Here is an 18,701-nt window from a genome sequence, read left to right on the forward strand (position 1 = left end):
GCGCCGGCTCGCTGGGCGTTCGGAGCGAGTGCTCAGCTCCAGCGAGCTCGGGCTCGGGTTCCTCCTCCGCCTCCAACGAGCTCCGAGCTGAGGTTCGTCCTCCAGGGAGCTCGGGGCACCGGGTGGGCGACCTGGACCTAAAGCTGGACCTGGACCTGGAGCTGCCCCGCTCCGGAGCGAAACCGGAGCAAAGGAGCGAAAGCGTTTTGCTTCTTTTGGAAGAGGTGAAGAAGGAGGCTGCCCCGAGCCTGTGGATTTTCCTCGGAAGGGGATTCATTCGTGCACAGCCCCAGCCTGCCGTGCTGGTGGGTGTTTGGTGGTGAGCGCTTGAGGGAGCGAGCGTGGGGTGAAAGCGAGGAGCTGCGACCAGGGAGCCCGTGGAGACGTCAGGAGGGTCGGTAAGAGTCATGGAATGGGTTGGTTGGAAGGGATCTTCAAGCCTATCCAGTTCCAACCCCCTGCCATGGACAGGGACACCTCCCACGGGATCACGTTGCTCATAGCCTTATCCAGCTTAGAATCATAGAGATGCTAGCTTGGAAAAGACTTCGTAGATCATCGAGCCCAACCATTGCTATCTGCCCCTAAACCATGTCCCTGAGCACCTCGTCTGCACGTCTTTTGAGTACCTCCAGGGATGGGGACTCCCCCCCTCCCTGGGCAGCCTCTGCCAGTGCCCGATCACCCTTTCTGTGAAGAATCTTTTCCTTATATCTCCCCTCAGCCTCCTCTTCTCCAGGCTAAACAACCCCAGGTCCCTCAGCCACTCCTCGTAAGACTTGTGCTTCATCCCCTTCACCAGCTTTGTTGCTCTTCTCTGGACACGCTCCAGAGCCTCAACATCCTTCTTGTAGTGAGGGGTGCAGAATTGAACATCATTTTTCTTTCTGGGAAAAAAAGATGCTACTTCTGCAGGGCCTTCTGCCAGGTTCTTCAAGACCAAGTTGGGGTTGTTTAGCCTGGAGAAGAGGAGGCTGAGGGGAGACCTTATTACTCTCTACAACTACCTGAAAGGAGGTTGTAGAGAGAGGGGCGCTGGGCTCTTCTCCCAAGTGACAGAGGACAGGACAAGAGGGAATGGCCTCAAGCTGCACCAGGGGAGGATCAGACTGGATATCACAAAAAAATTCTTCACAGCAAGGGTCATGGGGCCCTGGCAGAGGCTGCCCAGGGAGGGGGGGAATCCGCATCCCTGGAAGTATTTAAAAGATGGGTAGGCGAGGTACTGAAGGACATGGTTTAGTGACAGATAGGAATGGTTGGACTCGATGATTTAAGAGGTCTTTCCCAACCTAGGGATTCTATGAGATAGGCTTGGAACAGAGGAAATTTGGTTTGCACAGTGCCTTCTCTGGCTCTTCAATCCTTAAAAGTCCTCAGCAGTAGGACAGCATCAGCCACTTAGCAGATAGAAGTAAAGCTCTGTGGTCAGACATGCTCTTAGGAGTAAAACATCCTTTAATATATCTGTATCTATATCTGTATCTATATCTGTATATATATATATAATGGCTGATCTGCAGGGCAGAACATTATGCTGGAAAGAAGAGCCGTGCAATTAATCAAAAGGCTTACTAAACATTGTGTTCATATAAAACATTTTACCAGGACAGGCTGAGAAGATTTGGGTTGTTCAGCCTGGAGAAGGCTGTGGGGAGACGTTAGAGCAGCTTACAGGACTGAAAGAAGCTCCAGGAAAGCTGGGGAGGGGCTCTTGATCAGAGAGTGCAGGGGTGGGCTGAGGGGGAATGGTTTTCAGATGAAAGAAGGGAGGTTGAGATGAGATCTTAGGAAGAAACGTTTCTCCGTGAGGGTGGGGAGGCACTGGCCCAGGTTGCCCAGAGCAGTGGTGGCTGCCCCATCCCTGGAGGGGTTCAAGGCCAGGTTGGATGGGGCTTGGAGCAACCAGATCCAGGGGGAGGTGTCTCTGCCCATGGCAGGGGTTTGGAACTGGTTGGGCTTTGAGGTCCCTTCCAACCCAACGCATTCCATGATTCTATGATTCTGTTATCCTAAGGTTCAACTGAAAAAAGATTAATATGAAAGAAAATGACATTTTCCTTCTTCCAAGCCAGGGTACAAACAGCAGAGCTTCCATCTGCAGCTGTCGCTGCCGTGACTGTAAAAGTGTAAGAAAATCTCTAAAATTTCTCGAAGTAGAATGAGAAAGGCAGGCCACTGTGATTATTAAATAGATTTACGTGTAAAAATGCATGCGTGAATACAGTTTCTTTAGTCAAATCACAGTTGCACAAGTAATTGCCAAATCTGTTCTACTTCTTTACAGTTAATTCTTTGCTGCAAATCTTTTTAAGAATTTACTCAATGTGATTTTCCAGATATGATGGCAGCAATGCACACAGGATCAGCTGGCTTCTTCAAATATAAGTTAATCATTATAACAACAGCTGATAAAACTTCAGCTGTCTGCTGCAGCTACCAGGAGAAGAAAAAGAAAAATGATTCTTGTATCCTTGGGTCTTTTCTAATTGAAGCAACTTGCACTTATTATTTTATAAGGGAAAAAGAAAAAGATAAAGAAATGACAAAAAGAAGGAAAATGCCATGAATACAAAACCAATCAATTTTCAAAATACAAATCAATTTTCATTTCTGTGCAGTTATAGGAGATTTAAACTTATACTGTGATGCTGTGATTGCATCACTGTGCCGACATGATTCTGAAATACTGAAGACTATTCTGTTGCTTGACAGTTGGAAGGTTTTCTTTTAAATAATACTATATTTTGCACAGATTGTATGGATTTAGTAACTGCTGGTTTTGGAAGGAAGAATTGTGCGGGGAGATAAGAAACCACTATTAAAACCCGTCTTGCTAGTGGGGTCCCGTGATTTGTCAGTCATGCAGATTAACTACAATAATGGAGAACTTAAAATTTTGAAGGTGAATATGTTGCCCTTTTAAATACTGCTCTTTCTGCCGAAAACTACCCTTTTAAGCAGAAAGCAAGCAAATATTTCCAAGGTGAAAGCATGCCTTCTCACCTTCTCCACTGCTGTAGTTGTTATTTTTCAAGACATATCAAAGTATAATACTTTTCTGGTAAGGGATGCTTGGGACAAGGAATTATTTTTATAAAGTTTGGTTGACCAGTGAAATTAATCTTGAATTGTTCAGCCCGTCTGATATTTGTTTCCATATTTGCAGTGAAAATTATGTGTATGATTTGGGAGGAAAATAGAGGGAAGAGGTCTGTGATCCTCTTGAGTTCTGGAAAATATGGCTCCTGAAATACCACAAAGCACCTACTGCAGTTAGGGACAGATCCTTCTTGGCAAGTATGAGTGAAGTAATGTCAAGACTGGTAGTGTGAACATCTTAAAAATACTTGCTTATGCTTTAGCATTTGGTGAAAATACTGAAATTAACCAGACAAATACTTGATTCAGTTCCCAGTCTGGAATTATAGATTGGTTTGGGTAGGAAGCCCATCCAGTTCCAACCCCTTGCCATGGGCGCAGGGACACCTTCCACTGGTTGCTCAAAGCCTCATCCAACCTGGCCTTGAACACCTCCACAATTGCTGGTTATTACAGACTTATTTTCTAGAAACTCAATAACTGCGGACTACAGTTCGGTGATGACAGTGCTTTGCTGAAAATTAGGTGTTGAGAAATGGCTGACCTGAATGCTAATACTGTTCTTGCGTAACAGAAAATTAAATTCAAATACTGACTGTTTTTGAGAAACACTATTAAAATACTAAGAGAGGAGGGATGAAGTCAGTAGCAGAAGCCCCACTTTGAGCTTCTACAGACATTAGTAATTAACATTGCTGATTTCAGATCTTTTCTCTCCATCCGTATGAGACCCGCACTGAGATAGCTTAAGCTTCTAGGGAACTGTCTTTCAAACACTTCTCTGATAGTTCAGCGGTAATTAATCATAGAGACATAGAATGATTTGGGTTGGAAAGGACCTTAAAAGTCATCCAGTTTCAACCTCCCTGCCACAGGCAGGGACTCCTTGCCATGGACTAACCCTGGTGGACTAGGCCTGGTGTACTTGGAACATTTATTTTCTTTCCAGTGTGGGCTGAGAATTAGCATCTTCGCATTCCTTTATTTAAGAGTTGACCTATTTCATGATTTCTTTTTCAAATCTCTAGTGCTGCTGGCAGCAGGGCCTTTTGGTGCCGCTTACATTATTCTTCTCATCTCCAGCAGCTGGAACACCGCTACTAGAGTGTTACAGTGATGTGATGTTTGTAAAGTCATCATTCAACCTTATTTCTGAGTGTGGAACGAGGCGCTGACGGCAAGTGGCACAGAACCAAAAGCCACCAGCAACCTACTGCCCAACCTGGGATCAGCACTCATTGCTCCACTTCCGTTGAGACGCACTGCCTTGACCACTGGACCTGCTCGCCCACTGGTGTGTCTCATTGCTCAGCCCATCTTACCCCATTCCTGGAGGCCAGTGCTGTGCTCAGCGTGGACCTTGCCATCGGCCACCCCCTCCCTGTGCCCACAGAGGGTCTCGGCAGCCAGCAGCATGTCTGTCGTGCGCAGGAAGTTTGGGGATGAGTACCAGGCCGTGGGCCCTGCTCGCAGTGGCACCCGCAGAGAGCGGCAGCGCTTCGTGGACAAGAATGGGCGCTGCAATGTGCAACATGGCAACCTGGGTGGCGAGAGCAGCCGCTACCTCTCTGACCTCTTCACCACTCTGGTGGACCTCAAGTGGCGCTGGAACCTGCTCATTTTCCTGCTGACCTACACGGTTGCCTGGTTGGTCATGGCCTCAATGTGGTGGGGCATTGCCTACCTGCGAGGTGACCTGTACCGGCCGCATGATGATGCCTACAGCCCGTGCGTGGCCAATGTGTACAACTTTCCCTCTGCCTTCCTCTTTTTCATAGAGACTGAGGCCACTATTGGCTATGGGCACCGCTACATTACTGAGCGCTGCCCTGAGGGCATCGTGCTCTTCCTCTTCCAGTCACTACTGGGCTCCATCGTCGATGCGTTCCTCATCGGCTGCATGTTCATCAAGATGTCCCAGCCCAAAAAGCGAGCCGAGACCCTCATGTTCAGCCGTGCTGCAGTTATCTCACAGCGGGATGGCAAGCTCTGCCTCATGTTCCGTGTTGGCAACCTCCGCAACAGCCACATGGTGTCTGCCCAGATCCGCTGCAAGCTGATCAAGGTGAGGTCTGGCACAGTGGTGGATGCGATGAGGTGCCGGGCTTGTGGTGGGCTGTGCATGCTAAGAGCAATCATGTGTCCATAGTGCAAGAAGCATGGGGCTGTGCAGCTCCTTCTGGTGGGATCTGGCAGCTGCCCCATCACTTGGTCTGTGGAAGAGAGGACATGTTTAGGGTGGTATGAAAGGCTTTGGGAAAATATGCTGTGGCTGCCCATGTGATGTTTTCGAATGAGCATCGTGCCCATGCCTTGTCTTCAGGCTGCTTTGCAATGGCAGATATAAGTTAAGGACACAGGGAAGTTTAAAAATGAATGTTTGTGTCCGAGCTGCCCCCTCAGTCCTCATTAGGAGGTGCGGTAATGATTTCCCATCTCTTTCTGTAAGTCCTCCTCAGTTTATCGAGTTGCCCCTCAAACTCAACACGCTGCTCCAGCAGTCACAGCAGCAGTTCTGACAGACTGGATTTACAGCAGAAGCTTTGGAGTAGTTTTGTGCGTCCTGTAAACTCACGGTGAATATGTTGGAACTCACTTAGCGTTTATTTTTAGTAAGTTCTGCCTTTTCATGATTCGTGCTCTTTCCGCTGTGCTTTGTGCAGTGCTGTTGACGGCTGATCTTGCCATCCTTCTGCAACCGATTAGATACCTGGAATGTTTTTACTTGTGTCACAGTGAAGGAATGTGAGCGGATATGTCTTATCACACTTCGGTACTTGAGACTGGAGTCATATTTAGTAGCGAACATGGTGTTTCAGTGGGTCCAGTGGAGCCCTGAGGATTTACCTTTGTGAAAAAACATAGAAGATTGCTGGCTAGGACATATTACGGCCATTAAGCTGTCTTTATTGAAGTTAATTTCTTTTTATTTAACAAATAAGTTTATTTTAAAAATTCTTATGCCCTTGGTAAACCAGTTCTTTCTGTAAGATACCAAATACCTCAAATGCAACCTTTTGCTTTCTTCCAGATCTGTTACCTCTAATCATCCTCTTTAGATTTGTTTACTATTGAGTGGATTTGATTGAACACTCTTCCAGAGAGAAAACTGGTTTGTAGATGGAATAGCTCTAAAGTCATTCTGGCAGCAGGTTGTGCAGATATGCACGTCTTTGTCTGGCTAATTGTATTTGATAAAACTTGGAGGAAATTGAGGTTTAGATGTTGGTTCAAATGGTTCATGTTGAGCCTTGGAGCAAAGATGCTGCCAACGGATTTGTGCAGCTGCTGAAAGAACAGTAGCCAGGCAACAAAAGCAGCAGCACAGTTCTGCATGTTCCCTCGGGAAAAGATGTTTTTGCAGGGTTTGATTCCACCTTTGCCTACGACAGACTGTCACAATTGCTCTGTAGTAGTGGGTTTGATCGCTTTTATTTTATAGGACTGTCTTTTATCTTTCCAGGCACAAATAATCCATGAGAATGCTTTTACGAACAATGAGCTGATATTTTCCCTAACCTCATCAGTAGTGAAGAAACTGACTCTTGTGTAAAGGAGAACTTGGTTACTTAGACAGGAACAGCACATAAATGAAATAATGATTAGTATTTGTCTAGGCACTGGACTCTACCAGCTACCTAAATGGTGATATAATTACTAGTATATACCAGGCAGTCAAAAATTCAGCATTTTTAAGGTACAGGTGAAGTGGAAAGACAATCTAAAGATACACTAGTTACTTAGGGATGTTTTTTGAAGACAAAAACTTATCAAGTCAACAGCAAGAACTGCCAGCTTTTGCTTGCTCTCGGGACTAATGGATGGAGTTTCCAAGCAGTGGAATCAATATATTTGTCAATACCAATGCAACACAGTTGGCAGCTACAGAGTAATCTATCATTTATAGTCAGTAGTCGGCTTCTTAAAGAGTTAAGTGCTTTCTAATCAAGCAATAATCAGAAAGGATTTTAAATAGGCTTTGCAAAGCTTCTGATTTTAGTGGGCAATTTCCACCAGAGACCTTTAAAGCAATCAACTAAGAAGCTGCATGGCCAAAGGATGTAATTTTAATTATAGTCTGAATACCAGGAACATTAAGGGTAGACCCTATGGGATAGGGGAAGCTATCATAGCAGTATTTTTATTGGACTTGTGAAGTAACGTACAGAAACAACAAAACATGAATTCAGGCAGTGGATTAAAATGCGCCTGGCTCGTAGGCCTTGTTCTCATTAACAGAAACTTTTGCCGCAGGATGTTCAAGGCAAGTATCCATTATGTGTGCACTGGGTCAGGTTGCTCAAAGCTCCATCCAACCTGGCCTTGAACACCTCCAGGGATGGGACAGCCACAATTTCTCTGTAGTAGCCTTATAATATTTAGCATTACTTTTATCTCCAGTATGAAGACCCCAGACCTAATCTGTTGGTGATAATATCACAAAAGAGACAAGTTTCAGCTTCCTTGTGTTGCTTTTTTTGTTTTGTCTCACACAGTGATTATTAAATCATCTTATCATCTTTAGTCCCGACAGACACCGGAGGGAGAGTTTCTGCCGCTAGACCAGTGTGAACTGGATGTTGGATTTGGAACTGGAGCTGACCAACTGTTTTTAGTTTCTCCGTTAACCATCTGTCATGAAATTAACTCAAAGAGCCCTTTTTTTTGCCTCTCACAAAGATCATTAAGAAGCGAGCAATTTGAAATAGTTGTCATCCTTGAAGGAATCGTTGAGACTACCGGTAAGATTGACTAGAATATGTAGTATTTTAATATAAGATTTAGAATAATATGCATGCTTCAATTTTCAGTCTTTGTTTTCAGTCTTGATATTTTGGCGAGGCTGCTGTTAATCCTTTCTGGATGTTAATCCTGGATGCTTCATATGCTGAAGAGCTTCTGTGGCTTTTCTCAGCCAACAGGAGAAATTTCTTCCTTGTATGCAGTCTAAATCTACCCTCCCTTAATTTAAAATCGTTACTCTTTGGCTTGTCACAACAGACCTTGCTAAAAAGTCTGCCCCTGGATTCCTGGAGCCCCTTTCAGTACTGGGAGCTGCTCTAAGGTCTCCTCGGAGGCTTCTCTTCTCCAGGCTGAACAACCCCAACTCTCTCAGCCTGTCCTCGAGGTGAGGCATGCCAGCCCTTGGATCATTTTCATGTGCCTGTGCCACATGCTGGACTGAGCCCTACACAAGTGCACAGTCGACTGGGACAGAAGACTCTTTCACATTAAGTGTGGCAGTCTTTAGATCCCCACGGAAGCCTTTTCTCAGCTCACAGCTGAGCCGTGTGTCTTAGATAAGCGTGCATTCATAGCAGCGCTTAATGCAATTAGGTAACTGGGTGTCGCAAGGGAAACATTTTCCACTTGTCTGAGAATTAATGTAGAAGTAACTGGAGAGCAGAAGAGAGTTTGGCCTTACTGGCTGCTAATTCTGCCTCTAAAGGGTACCGTGACAGGAAGTCTTAAAGTTCTGCTCACTTGGGTTATTTGTATTAATTAGCATCAGTACTGTTGTGCTGAGATTGTAACAGATTTGTTGGCTTGCTTAGCACACATCTTAGCCATCAGTTCACACATCGAACGCTGCCAATATCTGCACTAATTGGAACAATTTCTTCTACAAGCCTTACAGCGGTACCTGTGTCTTTGCATGGAAGAAGGCATCTGCAGTGTCTCCGCACAGCTTTAGTTTTGAGGTGTTATTGGGAGAAAAAGCAGCCTAGCGTATAGAAGGAATAGAAGATTAAATTTTTCATGTATCTTTGGCTCCTCCAACGCCCAATTTTTGCCAGAGGATTCTGTAAGCATCTGCCAAGCAACATGGTGACTTCCAAGAAACAGTTTTACTTAGAAACTATAAGATCGTTGTTCCGAGTGAGCTAATGCTGTCTTCGTTTTATGTTTTGCTTTTATCAAAGGCTGTTTGCTTAGTGAGAGTCTGCAATATTTAATCCAGTATTTGCATACAAACTTAGTCAATTAGTCAGAGGCCCTCCATTGATTTTAGGGAGATTGACTAGGAACAATAGCTCCATTTTGTAATCTGTAATTTCGTTATCTTACAGGCTACGATTGATTTTTCCCCATCAGATTTTCCTTGTATTTTTTGTTCCATATACCAGTCTGCTCGCTCTCATCAGAATGTCACACTTCTGTCTCTTCTTCCGTAGGAATGACATGTCAAGCTAGGACCTCATATACAGAAGATGAAGTTCTGTGGGGTCACAGATTCCTTCCTGTAATGTCCCTAGAAGATGGCTTTTTCCGTGTCGATTACTCCCAGTTTCATGCTACGTTTGAAGTCCCCACTCCTCCTTATAGTGTTAAAGAGCAAGAAGAAAACCTGTCCTTAGCATCTCCTTTGATTAGTCCTGACGATAAAAACAAAACCAGAAGGGAACAGGTTTGTTCATTTGACTGTATTGATATTACAGGAGAGAAAAACAAGCTCCCTGTTAAACTTCAGAAGATTAGCTCGAGAAAGGAAGACCTTCCAACAAAAGCCTTGAAGATGAGTTCCATTAACACAGGGAAGACTTGCAGTACTGGAGACCTCTTGAAAATTCAAGAGATAAGTCCCATCTCTGATGGTGATGACAAGATACAGCTGAACGCCTTAAAAATAAATGTTAAGGCATTGACTCAGTCTACCAGCAATCTCGAGCTACAGAAGAACCCTCCAAGTATGCGCACTCTAGAGATGAGATTGGAAGATAATTTGCCTGCCAAACTGCGAAAAATGAACTCCGGTCACCTCTGTTAAGAGCAGAAGCGACAGGAGTTATTGCTGATAAACTATTTTCGAGACTGCTGACCTGAAAGAGTTGTCTTACAGTAAAGTTATCATTTGGTTTTGCCACTTTTCAGGAAGAACGATCCTTCTTGTATAATTGTTCTGTACCAATCCAGTGTAGGTAGCATAATAGGACTTTGTCGTGCCAAAGAGATGTCTGTCCTAATGATGTTTATTGGCGTGCTCGTTGCAAGTTCTACGTTGTCTTCCATATATACAAATGCTTTTTCACAAAGCAAAGACCAGATCCTTAGTTGCAGAGTGAAATGTTCAGAGACAACCTCAATGATTCTGTGATTCTGTTTTGCTATCCATCTCAATCTGTGAAAGAGGGTTGGGTTTTTTTCTGGTTGTTAGTGAGAAAGCATAATCAGAACTTGCTGTTTTGTAAAATGTGATGTTCGGTAGCTCAGCACCCAGGGTGCTTATCACTAGGAGAGCACTTCCCAACAAAAGAGTCAGATTCTACTCTTGTTACGTGGACAGAATCCATTCAAATTCAAAAGGAGTTGCTGTGGCTGGATCTAATTGGCGTCGCATGCCTTCATGACTAAAACAGAGAGGTAGACTGGTATATCCAAGCCAGGGATGCCTTGGCTTGCATAAATCGCTATTTCTTGCTTTTGATCTTTCTCCTGCCTACGGTGTGAAACTGGAAAATGATATTTTGCACAGGGCTAGAATTTGTTTGGTGTTGTTGTTTGTTCTCAATGTGAATTTCAACATGATCTCTGTGCTGAAATCTGTATTTTCATTTATTAAATGTATTAATATGGGATATTTAGATGACAGCGTGAAGTCTTGATGGATGATGACTCTCCTCTTCAGAGCAGCCACTATTAGTATAAAATAAAATCACATCCACCTTGAGTTTTGAGCATCCTTGCCAGTCAGTCCAGCTTAGAGTGCATTCTAATGGACAGAGAAACCGTTGGAGAAAGGACTTTCTGTCTGCTTTTCTGAAGTTATGTGAAAGGCTGTTCTGTATATTATGCAACTGTCAGACGTATAAGGCAGGAGTGTTCTGTGCTGTGCTTTCTGGATCATACTCCTAAGCTATTTTCAGTTGTCCCAGTTCTGGGCTGCTCCTGTTGCTGCAGAGCAGATGTCGTCGTGGCCTCCTGAGACATTCCTGTAGACCAGTCTCAGCGCTGAGCAGAATCTTCACGCTCTAAATATCATATATGAGAGCTTGCAATCCATATGGTGGGATTCTGTGGTGAACCCGTGACAAAAACCATTGTTGAAGTTCTCTGGAACCCTATGATTACTCTGTTCCTACTGCGTGGAGGAGGAAAATCTCTTCCCAAGGAAGGGCTTCAACATGCATCTCTCATAACGCTATGAGCATTACTCCTTTAGGAGTTTGCTTGTTGAGCTGACAGGGGAGGTTTAGATGAGATATTAGGAAGAAATGTTTTCCTCTGAGGGCTGTGAGGCATTTGGTAGTCAATTGACTCTAATAGGTTCACTTGCATGCCTGGAAGAGTTCACCAAGTCATGATTACGTTGTTTAGCAGGGAAATATTTTTGCTGTCAGTAGCTGTGCCACTTAAAACCCCACTTCTGTGAGATTTGACTTAAGTGCATTTTCTGGACCAGATAGTTTTTTCCTTTTTCAGTCTTGAGTTATTTCATGAGGTAAAGTGCTTACCCTAAGGACAGCTTCCATTGTATGGAGAATGTGTTCAAGGGGTTCAGGAGAAGGACAAAGCCTACTTTCCCCTAGAAATTCAGTCTGTGTTTCAGCTTTTGTTTGGAGAGTAGTTGCCTGTTTAAGCTAAGTGAGATTTAGTGAATCGAAACAGGTATTAAACATAACCTCATTCCTTAAAAGAAGTGCCTGCAGCTACAGATTAATGTGAAAAAGCAGAATTGTTCTGTCTGGGTCTGTCTGTGAGTCAGGGGTGTCAAACAGTACAGGGAATCTGACTAAAACCCATGTGTCTTTATTAGGTGAGGTGTGACTGAAAGCATGGTTTACACTTCTGGGGCTAAAAAGACCAGCAGCAGAGCTGGGGTTCTTTCAGCAATGCTTTGTAGAATCATAGAATAGCTTGGGTTGGAAGGGACCTTAAAGATAATCTAGTTCCAACCCCTTGCCATGGGCAGGGACACCTCCCACTGGCTCAGGCTGCCCAAGGCCCATCCAACCTGGCCTTGAAAACCTCCAGGGATGGGGCAGCCACAACTTCCCTGGGCAACCTGTTCCAGGGCCTCACCACTCTCATGGTGAAGAAATTCCTCCTTAAGTCTAGTGTAATTCTGCCCCTCTGCACTTTATACCCGTTCCCCCTCATCCTATCACTCGAAGACTTTATAAACTGCCCCTCTCCAGCTTTCCTGTAGCCCTTTTCAGGTCCTGGAAGGTTGCTATAAGATCTCCTCAGAGCCTTCTCTTCTCCAGGCTGAACAAGCCCAACTCTCTCAGCCTGTCCTCATATGGGAGGTGCTACAGCCCTCTGATTATCCTTGTAGCCTCCTCTGGACCCGTTCCATCAGTTCCATATGCTTCTTATGTTGAGGATTCCAGAACTGGACACAATCCTCCAGATGAGGTCTCATAAGAGAAAGGGTTCTTTCAGTGTTGTTCTATTTTAAGGGTTCTTTCGGCGGTGCTTTGTTTGCTGCTTTTATAGACAATTTAGATACTTTTTGTTGTCCACTATGAAAACAATGGTAAAACCAAGATGAAGAGTGCTTGTCCCCCGGTCGCTGCTTCCACCTGGTGGCAAAGTGGGGCACTGCAGCTCGAGTGGGGCCCCAGCTCACTGCTGCCTCCCCGTGGCCCAAGTCGGTACTGCAGCCCCCCCGCTGCCGCGACTACAGGGGAGAGCACGGAGATGATCCAGGGCTGGAGAACCTCCTGTATGAGGACAGGCTGGGAGAGTTGGGCTTGTCCAGCCTACAGAAGAGAAGGCTCCAAGGAGACCTTAGAGCAGCTTCCAGCACTGAAAGGGGCTCCAGGAAAGCTGGGGAGGGGCTCTTGATCAGAGATCGCAGAGACAGGATGAGGGGGAAGAGTTTTCAGCTGAAAGAGGGGAGATTGAGATGAGATCTTAGGGAGAAATGTTTTCCTGTGGGGGTGGGGAGGCCCTGGCCCAGGTTGCCCAGAGCAGTGGTGGCTGCCCCATCCCTGGAGGGGTTCAAGGCCAGGTTGGATGGGGCTTGGAGCAACTGGATCCAGTGGGAGGTGTCCCTGCCGATGGCAGAGGGTTGGAACTGGTTGGGCTTTAAGGTCCCTTCCAGCCCCAACCAGCCCAGGAAGGCTCCTCCACTTGCCAAACCTTCAGGAGGGTTTGTTTAGCCCCAGCAGCTATAGCAACGAGCCCTGCTGCAGCTCTGCTCGCCCCATCGCCCGCATGCCTGCCCGAGCCATGGAGGTGGGGGCAGCAGGGGACCCCCGTGGGATCTGGGGGTACACCCCAGCAGGGACCTACCTCATCCCACACGAGGTAAGCCCTGGGCACAAACTCTGTCTCTGGATTTACGGGATAGTCAAGGCTCACAAAGGTAGGGTGGGGAAAGCAGGGTGAGGTGGGAGGAAAGAGGTGATGGGATTGGGGTTTCAAGTGGGAACTGGGACAGCAAAACTGCTCTTTGCAAAATGTCACCCTGCTTGCTGCAGACCCTGGGAGCCCAGAAAGGCCACTTCTGCACATCCCCAGGGGTTGGAACTTGCCAGGCATGCAATTCATCCTGGCTTGCAGAGCTGCACCCCTGGAAAGAGGGGGGTCACAGCAAGCCACCTCCTCCACTGACGCTCTTGTGCCTGCTCCCTCTGGGGCCAGCGTCGCTCTCCTCCCTGCCACCACCTCCTCTCCCCTCTCCTCACTGGCTGACAGACTAACAGGGCGCTAAATTAAACCAAAAATGGGAGATCCCTGGAGTTTTCCTTCCCCTCCTGCCTTTCAGATCAAACCTGAGCAATCTCCTTATCGGGCTGTGCCGGTGCCTCAGCAGCCAGTGGTGATTCTCCAGCAGCTTCCCGGGAGCCCTGCTGCCCTGATCCCTGCCGCTGGACCCCCACATGTCCGAGAAGGTGTGTGATGGTGGATATCATAGAGATCAGCGTTAAAAACAGCTTAGCTTTACCTTCTTCTTTTTTTTTCCAGCCTTTTTAGAGCAGGGGATTGTCCACCCCTCCTCAGCCTCACAGGGCTGCTTTGCCCAACAAGATACAATCTTTGGTCGGTTTACCAACCTTGAAGTCTGTGTTGGCTTTGGCCACACCAGGATGTGCCCAGGGAATAGCTGTTTTTTGAAATCCACCTCTCTTTGTTCTCCGAAATTCCATTTCATTTGAGTGTAGAGAGAGTCACCAAGGAAAGCCAGGGTGCTATGGGCTCCTTGGCCATGCTGGGTGGGACTGGAATGGGACACATGCCATCTCCAGAGCCCATGGGATGTGCAGGCAGGAGCCTACAGGGGATTTAGCCAACCTTGTGCAAACCAAGATCCAGCAATCTGTGCTGGGGGAGTAGACAGGAGAGGCAAAGAGAGCTTTTTGGTCCGTGGGTGAAGCTGTGCAGCGTTGTGGGGGAAGGTTGAGCTGTCTTTAAAAACACACGGAGGCAAGGAAACACTCAAAATTGGTCTGGGAAGAAAACAGAGACCCCAGCCTGGCCTCTCTGAGCCCTGTGCTGGGGGGTGGCTGTGTTTCCAAGCAGGACAGGTAGGATCCATTAAGAGCTGCCAGCCCTTAGCGTGCTTTCTCTTCCAGGTTCAGTGCCTGCTCCTTCCTTGTGGCTCCAGCTCCTGTCACCTTACTGGGCTGTGATATTCCTTGCTGGAGGACTCATGGGTGCCCCGGGAGCCCATTCCTGCAGCTAGGAAAGCATTTTGGGATCTCGGGGATGCCCAAACCCTTTTATACCCAGGCTCCAGCTAGTAAGGACTCACAGGTCTCGTACACAAAGGCAGCAGGATCTCAGAGGCAGCCGCTCTGGCAGGTTTACAGGCATTTGGCAAAGGGAACTTTGTGCTTGCAGTAGATGGAGATGTTTTAATGGACACACAGATAGGCATTGTGCTTCCTCTGCAGTTGGATTGCCCTCAGCAGCCTCCCAAAGGCACCCACTCCAGCCAAGGGCACTGGAACACTAACCCCTACATTCACAGTCGCTCTGGGTCCCAGCTCCTTGTGCAGAGCCAGGCAGGGGTTGGGGAGGCACTGAGCATCCCAGCCTCCTTCTCTTTTGGACCAAGTTCTGTACGTCTTTGTCCTGGGAATGAAGGTGGAATGACCCCCGTGGTCCAGCCCCAGGTCCTACCTCCTTCAGGAGCTTCTAAGCTGCCTCCTGCATGATGTGATGCAAAGTGGAGCTGACCTTGGCGTGCTCCCCGTGTGGTGCCACTCCCAGGACACTGTCTCTGCTGCCTGGTGCTGAGCTGCTGAGCGCTGTCAGGACCAGAGCAATCCTCCTCCGAATGGGTGGGAAGTCTGATGCTTCCAGCACCCCTAATCACCTTTTGTGAGCAGCCTTCAGCAAGCCAGACCAGCTATTTAATCACATTTGCAAATAGGAGAAGGCTGAAATATGGTTATTTTAAAGCATTAGCCAAGCAAATTAATTTTTAAGTGCCACATGGACCTTCCAAATGGGAGTGGGGGCAGTTTGATTCAGCTCCCACCACTTAGACACAGAGACAAGCCTTGGTGTCACCCTACCGCAGGCACTCATCCCGTGGCTGCATTTCTTGTGCCCTTGCTCTCATCTCTCTCTGACACAGAGCCCTTTGCTTTCTGGTAGATTTAATCGAGTTGATGATGATTCAAAACTCCCAAATGCACCAGGTGATGATGAACAGCCTGGCTGTGTCAGCACTGACGTCCTTCGGGTTCGGGCCATCGCCAGCGGCTGCGCAGGTAAGGGTCAGGGATGCTGGATGGGCAGAGAAACAAAAGGACCAAAGAGGTGAGAAAACAACATTTCTAGAGCTCCTCAGGAGAGTGGGATGCCCGTGTCCTGCTTCAGTACACCATGAGACCCCTCTGGGCACAGAAACTGGGTGGCCTCAACCCTTCTTACTCCAAAGCTCTGCAACCCATTTGGGGGTTTGGGGCTCTTTGTGCTGGTTTGACCCCCAGCTCTGCCGGCAGAGATTGCATCCGGGCTGCTCCAAGGTGGTTTAGCTCAGCTGGGAAGAGCCAGGGCCCTCCCTTCATGCTGTGGTGCGGGCAGGGCGTAACGCTGGGCTGAGTGACGAGGCTGAGCGCTGTTCATTAGGGGCGATGGCTCTGCAAAGGCTTTTATTTAAAAGCCCATCTTGAACCAAAATGATATTAAACGCTTCATCTCCATGGGGGGAAACAAATGCTGCTTCCTCAGCAGGGGCGAGAGCTGGGCTGCTCACTGCCTTACTTGCTGCCAGCCGACATCTCTAGGCACGCCCAGTGCCCACCAGTTCACCGTGCTGGCTGAGACTGGACCCTGCCTGTCGTATTGGAGAAGGACGTGGGGTTGCTGGTCGATGAGAAGCTCGACATGAGCCGGCAACGTCCGCTCACAGCCCAGAAACCAACGGTGTCCTGGGCTGCATCCAAAGCAGTGTGGCCAGCAGGGAGGGAGGGGATTCTGCCCCTATGTTCCTCTCTTGTGAGACCTCATCTGGAGTTCTGTGTCCAGTTCTGGAATCTTCAGCATAAGAAGGAGATGGAGCTGTTGGAACCGGTCCAGAGGAGGCTACAAGGATGATCCGAGGGTTGGAGCACCTCCCATACGAGGACAGGCTGAGAGAGTTGGGGTTGTTCAGCCTGGTGAACAGAAGGCTCAGAGGAGACCTTATAGCGACCTTCCAGTACCTGAAGGGGCTACAGGAAAGCTGGGGAGGGGATGTTCACAAAGGTTTGTGGGGATAGGACGAGGGGCAATGGGTATAAACTGGAGAGGGGCAGATTTAGGCTTGTTAGAAGGAAGAATTTCTTCCCCATGAGAGTGGTGAGACACTGGCCCAGGTTGCCCAGGGAAGCTGTGGCTGCCCCATCCCTGGAGAGGTTCAAGGCCAGGTTGGAAGGGCCTTGGGCAGCCTGAGCCAGTGGGAGGTGTCCCTGCCCATGGCAGGGGGTTGGAATTGGATGATCTTTAAAGTCCCTTCCAACTCAAACTATTCTACGATTCTATGGAGACGGCCACCAAAAGGGCTCCGGCACAACCTTGCCTTTTGTTCCTCCCTGCAGACGACGGCAATGCCTTTGCAGACCGGAGAGGAAGAGGAGACTGTGGTTTTCCATCATCACTACATCCCCTACCCTGGTCCTGCTCCCATCCTAATGTGGCCGGTCCCAGTGCAGGATCAGGGGCCGGTGGCCGTGCGGCACCTGGGCACAGGCTCATTAGCTATGGATGAGGAGGTGTAAGTAGCCGGGGGGCTGCTTTGTGCCACCCAGCGTGGCATCCTTGTGGCCCCCTCCAGCCCAAGCTGGGACCCAGGAGGCAACACAAGGCCAGGACTGACTTCTGTCCTTGCTCCTCTCCAGCAGGGCAGTGCCCCCACCCCCCCCACCCAGCGCCACGGGGACTGTGGGAGCCAACATCCTGCCGGCATCGGGTAAGGATACGTTCTCCCCCTGTCCCTCAGTGGGGAACACCTTGCCCTTGAATGTGCATCAACCTCCCTGTGTGTCCACCAGGTTCTGGACAAGGGTTGAGCCCTCCCCACTCCTTCCATCCATGGAATCCCTGGGGTGGCCCTTGCACATCCTCCAGGTCCCCTTTTCTCTCTGCAGAGTACTACGATGCAGTGAAGCGGGGGCTGTGAGCTCCACGCTTCCCAAGATTCTTGCTCCTGTGTGTCCCAGCCATTGACCCCAGAAGATCCTGCAGGTCCTGAGCGTGGGTGCTCCATGATACCCATAGTTTTGGAGCGGCACGGAAGACCCCTGTCTACTCTCTTTACTGCAGTATTTTCTTTATAGCAGGGAATGAGCAGAAAGAGGGGAGAAGAGAGAGAGAAGAAGGGAGAAAGGGCTTTATGGGTGAGAAATGATAGATCTTAGCTGTCTGCTAACACAGAAACACACAGAGTTGATGAGTTTCCAGGCAAAGCAGCTGAACGGAGGAGATAGAATGGTGGTTCACTGCAGGGGTTACTTGAAACAGGTTTTGTTTGTAATCTTGTTCCTCAGCTTGTGTCTGTAGAAGCTCTCCACAGCTGTGTATTCCGACATCCGTGTGTGTGATGTCAGGGTTAACTGTCTGCTCGGAAGAGCGATGCTAAAACCAAGAAGAATTAAACTGACTGTGTGATCGTATGTGAAAATCAATCTGCATTTCTGAAAAGCCAATTGACAAGTTTCTTATCGCTCCAGTAAATCTGCAGGTGTTTGCTTTCAGGGTGCGAGCAGGTTGACATGGAAAAGGAAAGCTTTCTTCAACCCCTGACCTGAGTCAAATAACAAAGTGGGTCCCGGAGCAGTGTTTTCCCCCCAGGATGGAGACCTGGCTCGCTACCAGGTTCACCCAAGTCATTTTGCCAAACACAAAGGATGCAAACAACACGATACAGGGAAGTGTCTGCCTTCCCTAAAGGCCTTTGGCCCCACCGGCTCATGGCGATGTGTGCGTACGTGGGTTTGGGTCTCTGAGGAGCCTTTCAAGGAGCACAGTCTGTACTCGCCATCCTCCTCCCGATCTCGCTGCAGCTGATAACAGCTCAGGATGAAAGTTGGCTCCATCTATCTCTTCCCTTTCACAGGGCTCGGCATTAACTCTCCTGCCATCCAGACCATCTTTGGTATGAGTTTGTCTCTGCCTTATCGCAGCCTGAGGAGATACAGCCACCGCCTCTCCCTAGAGGG

At 48.1% G+C, this 18,701-nt stretch overlaps 2 protein-coding genes across 10 annotated transcripts; both read left to right on the forward strand.

Moving 5' to 3' along the window:
* Positions 1–84: 84 nt before the first annotated feature.
* LOC104054446 (G protein-activated inward rectifier potassium channel 1) lies at positions 85–10,778 on the forward strand. Of its 9 annotated transcripts, none has more exons than XM_054088747.1 (4): positions 85–224; positions 4,186–5,167; positions 7,628–7,844; positions 9,279–10,778. In XM_054088747.1, the coding sequence occupies exons 2-4, from the start codon at positions 4,517–4,519 to the stop codon at positions 9,869–9,871; spliced, it is 1,461 nt and encodes a 486-aa protein (XP_053944722.1). In that variant the 5' UTR covers positions 85–224; positions 4,186–4,516; the 3' UTR covers positions 9,872–10,778. The 9 variants fall into 9 exon arrangements, with proteins under 9 accessions (XP_053944722.1, XP_053944719.1, XP_053944718.1 ...); XM_054088744.1 differs by having other exon boundaries at positions 166–305; XM_054088743.1 differs by having other exon boundaries at positions 173–305; positions 4,131–5,167.
* A 2,413-nt stretch (positions 10,779–13,191) lies between these two features.
* Positions 13,192–18,544, forward strand: LOC104054445 (proline-rich protein 29). The gene is made up of 6 exons (XM_054088118.1): positions 13,192–13,356; positions 13,817–13,943; positions 15,655–15,770; positions 17,082–17,257; positions 17,382–17,452; positions 17,631–18,544. The coding sequence occupies exons 1-6, from the start codon at positions 13,264–13,266 to the stop codon at positions 17,660–17,662; spliced, it is 615 nt and encodes a 204-aa protein (XP_053944093.1). The 5' UTR covers positions 13,192–13,263; the 3' UTR covers positions 17,663–18,544.
* The last annotated feature ends 157 nt before the right edge of the window (positions 18,545–18,701 follow it).

This window comes from Cuculus canorus, chromosome 25 (genome assembly GCF_017976375.1).
Source record: "Cuculus canorus isolate bCucCan1 chromosome 25, bCucCan1.pri, whole genome shotgun sequence".
Classification (NCBI taxonomy): domain Eukaryota; kingdom Metazoa; phylum Chordata; class Aves; order Cuculiformes; family Cuculidae; genus Cuculus; species Cuculus canorus.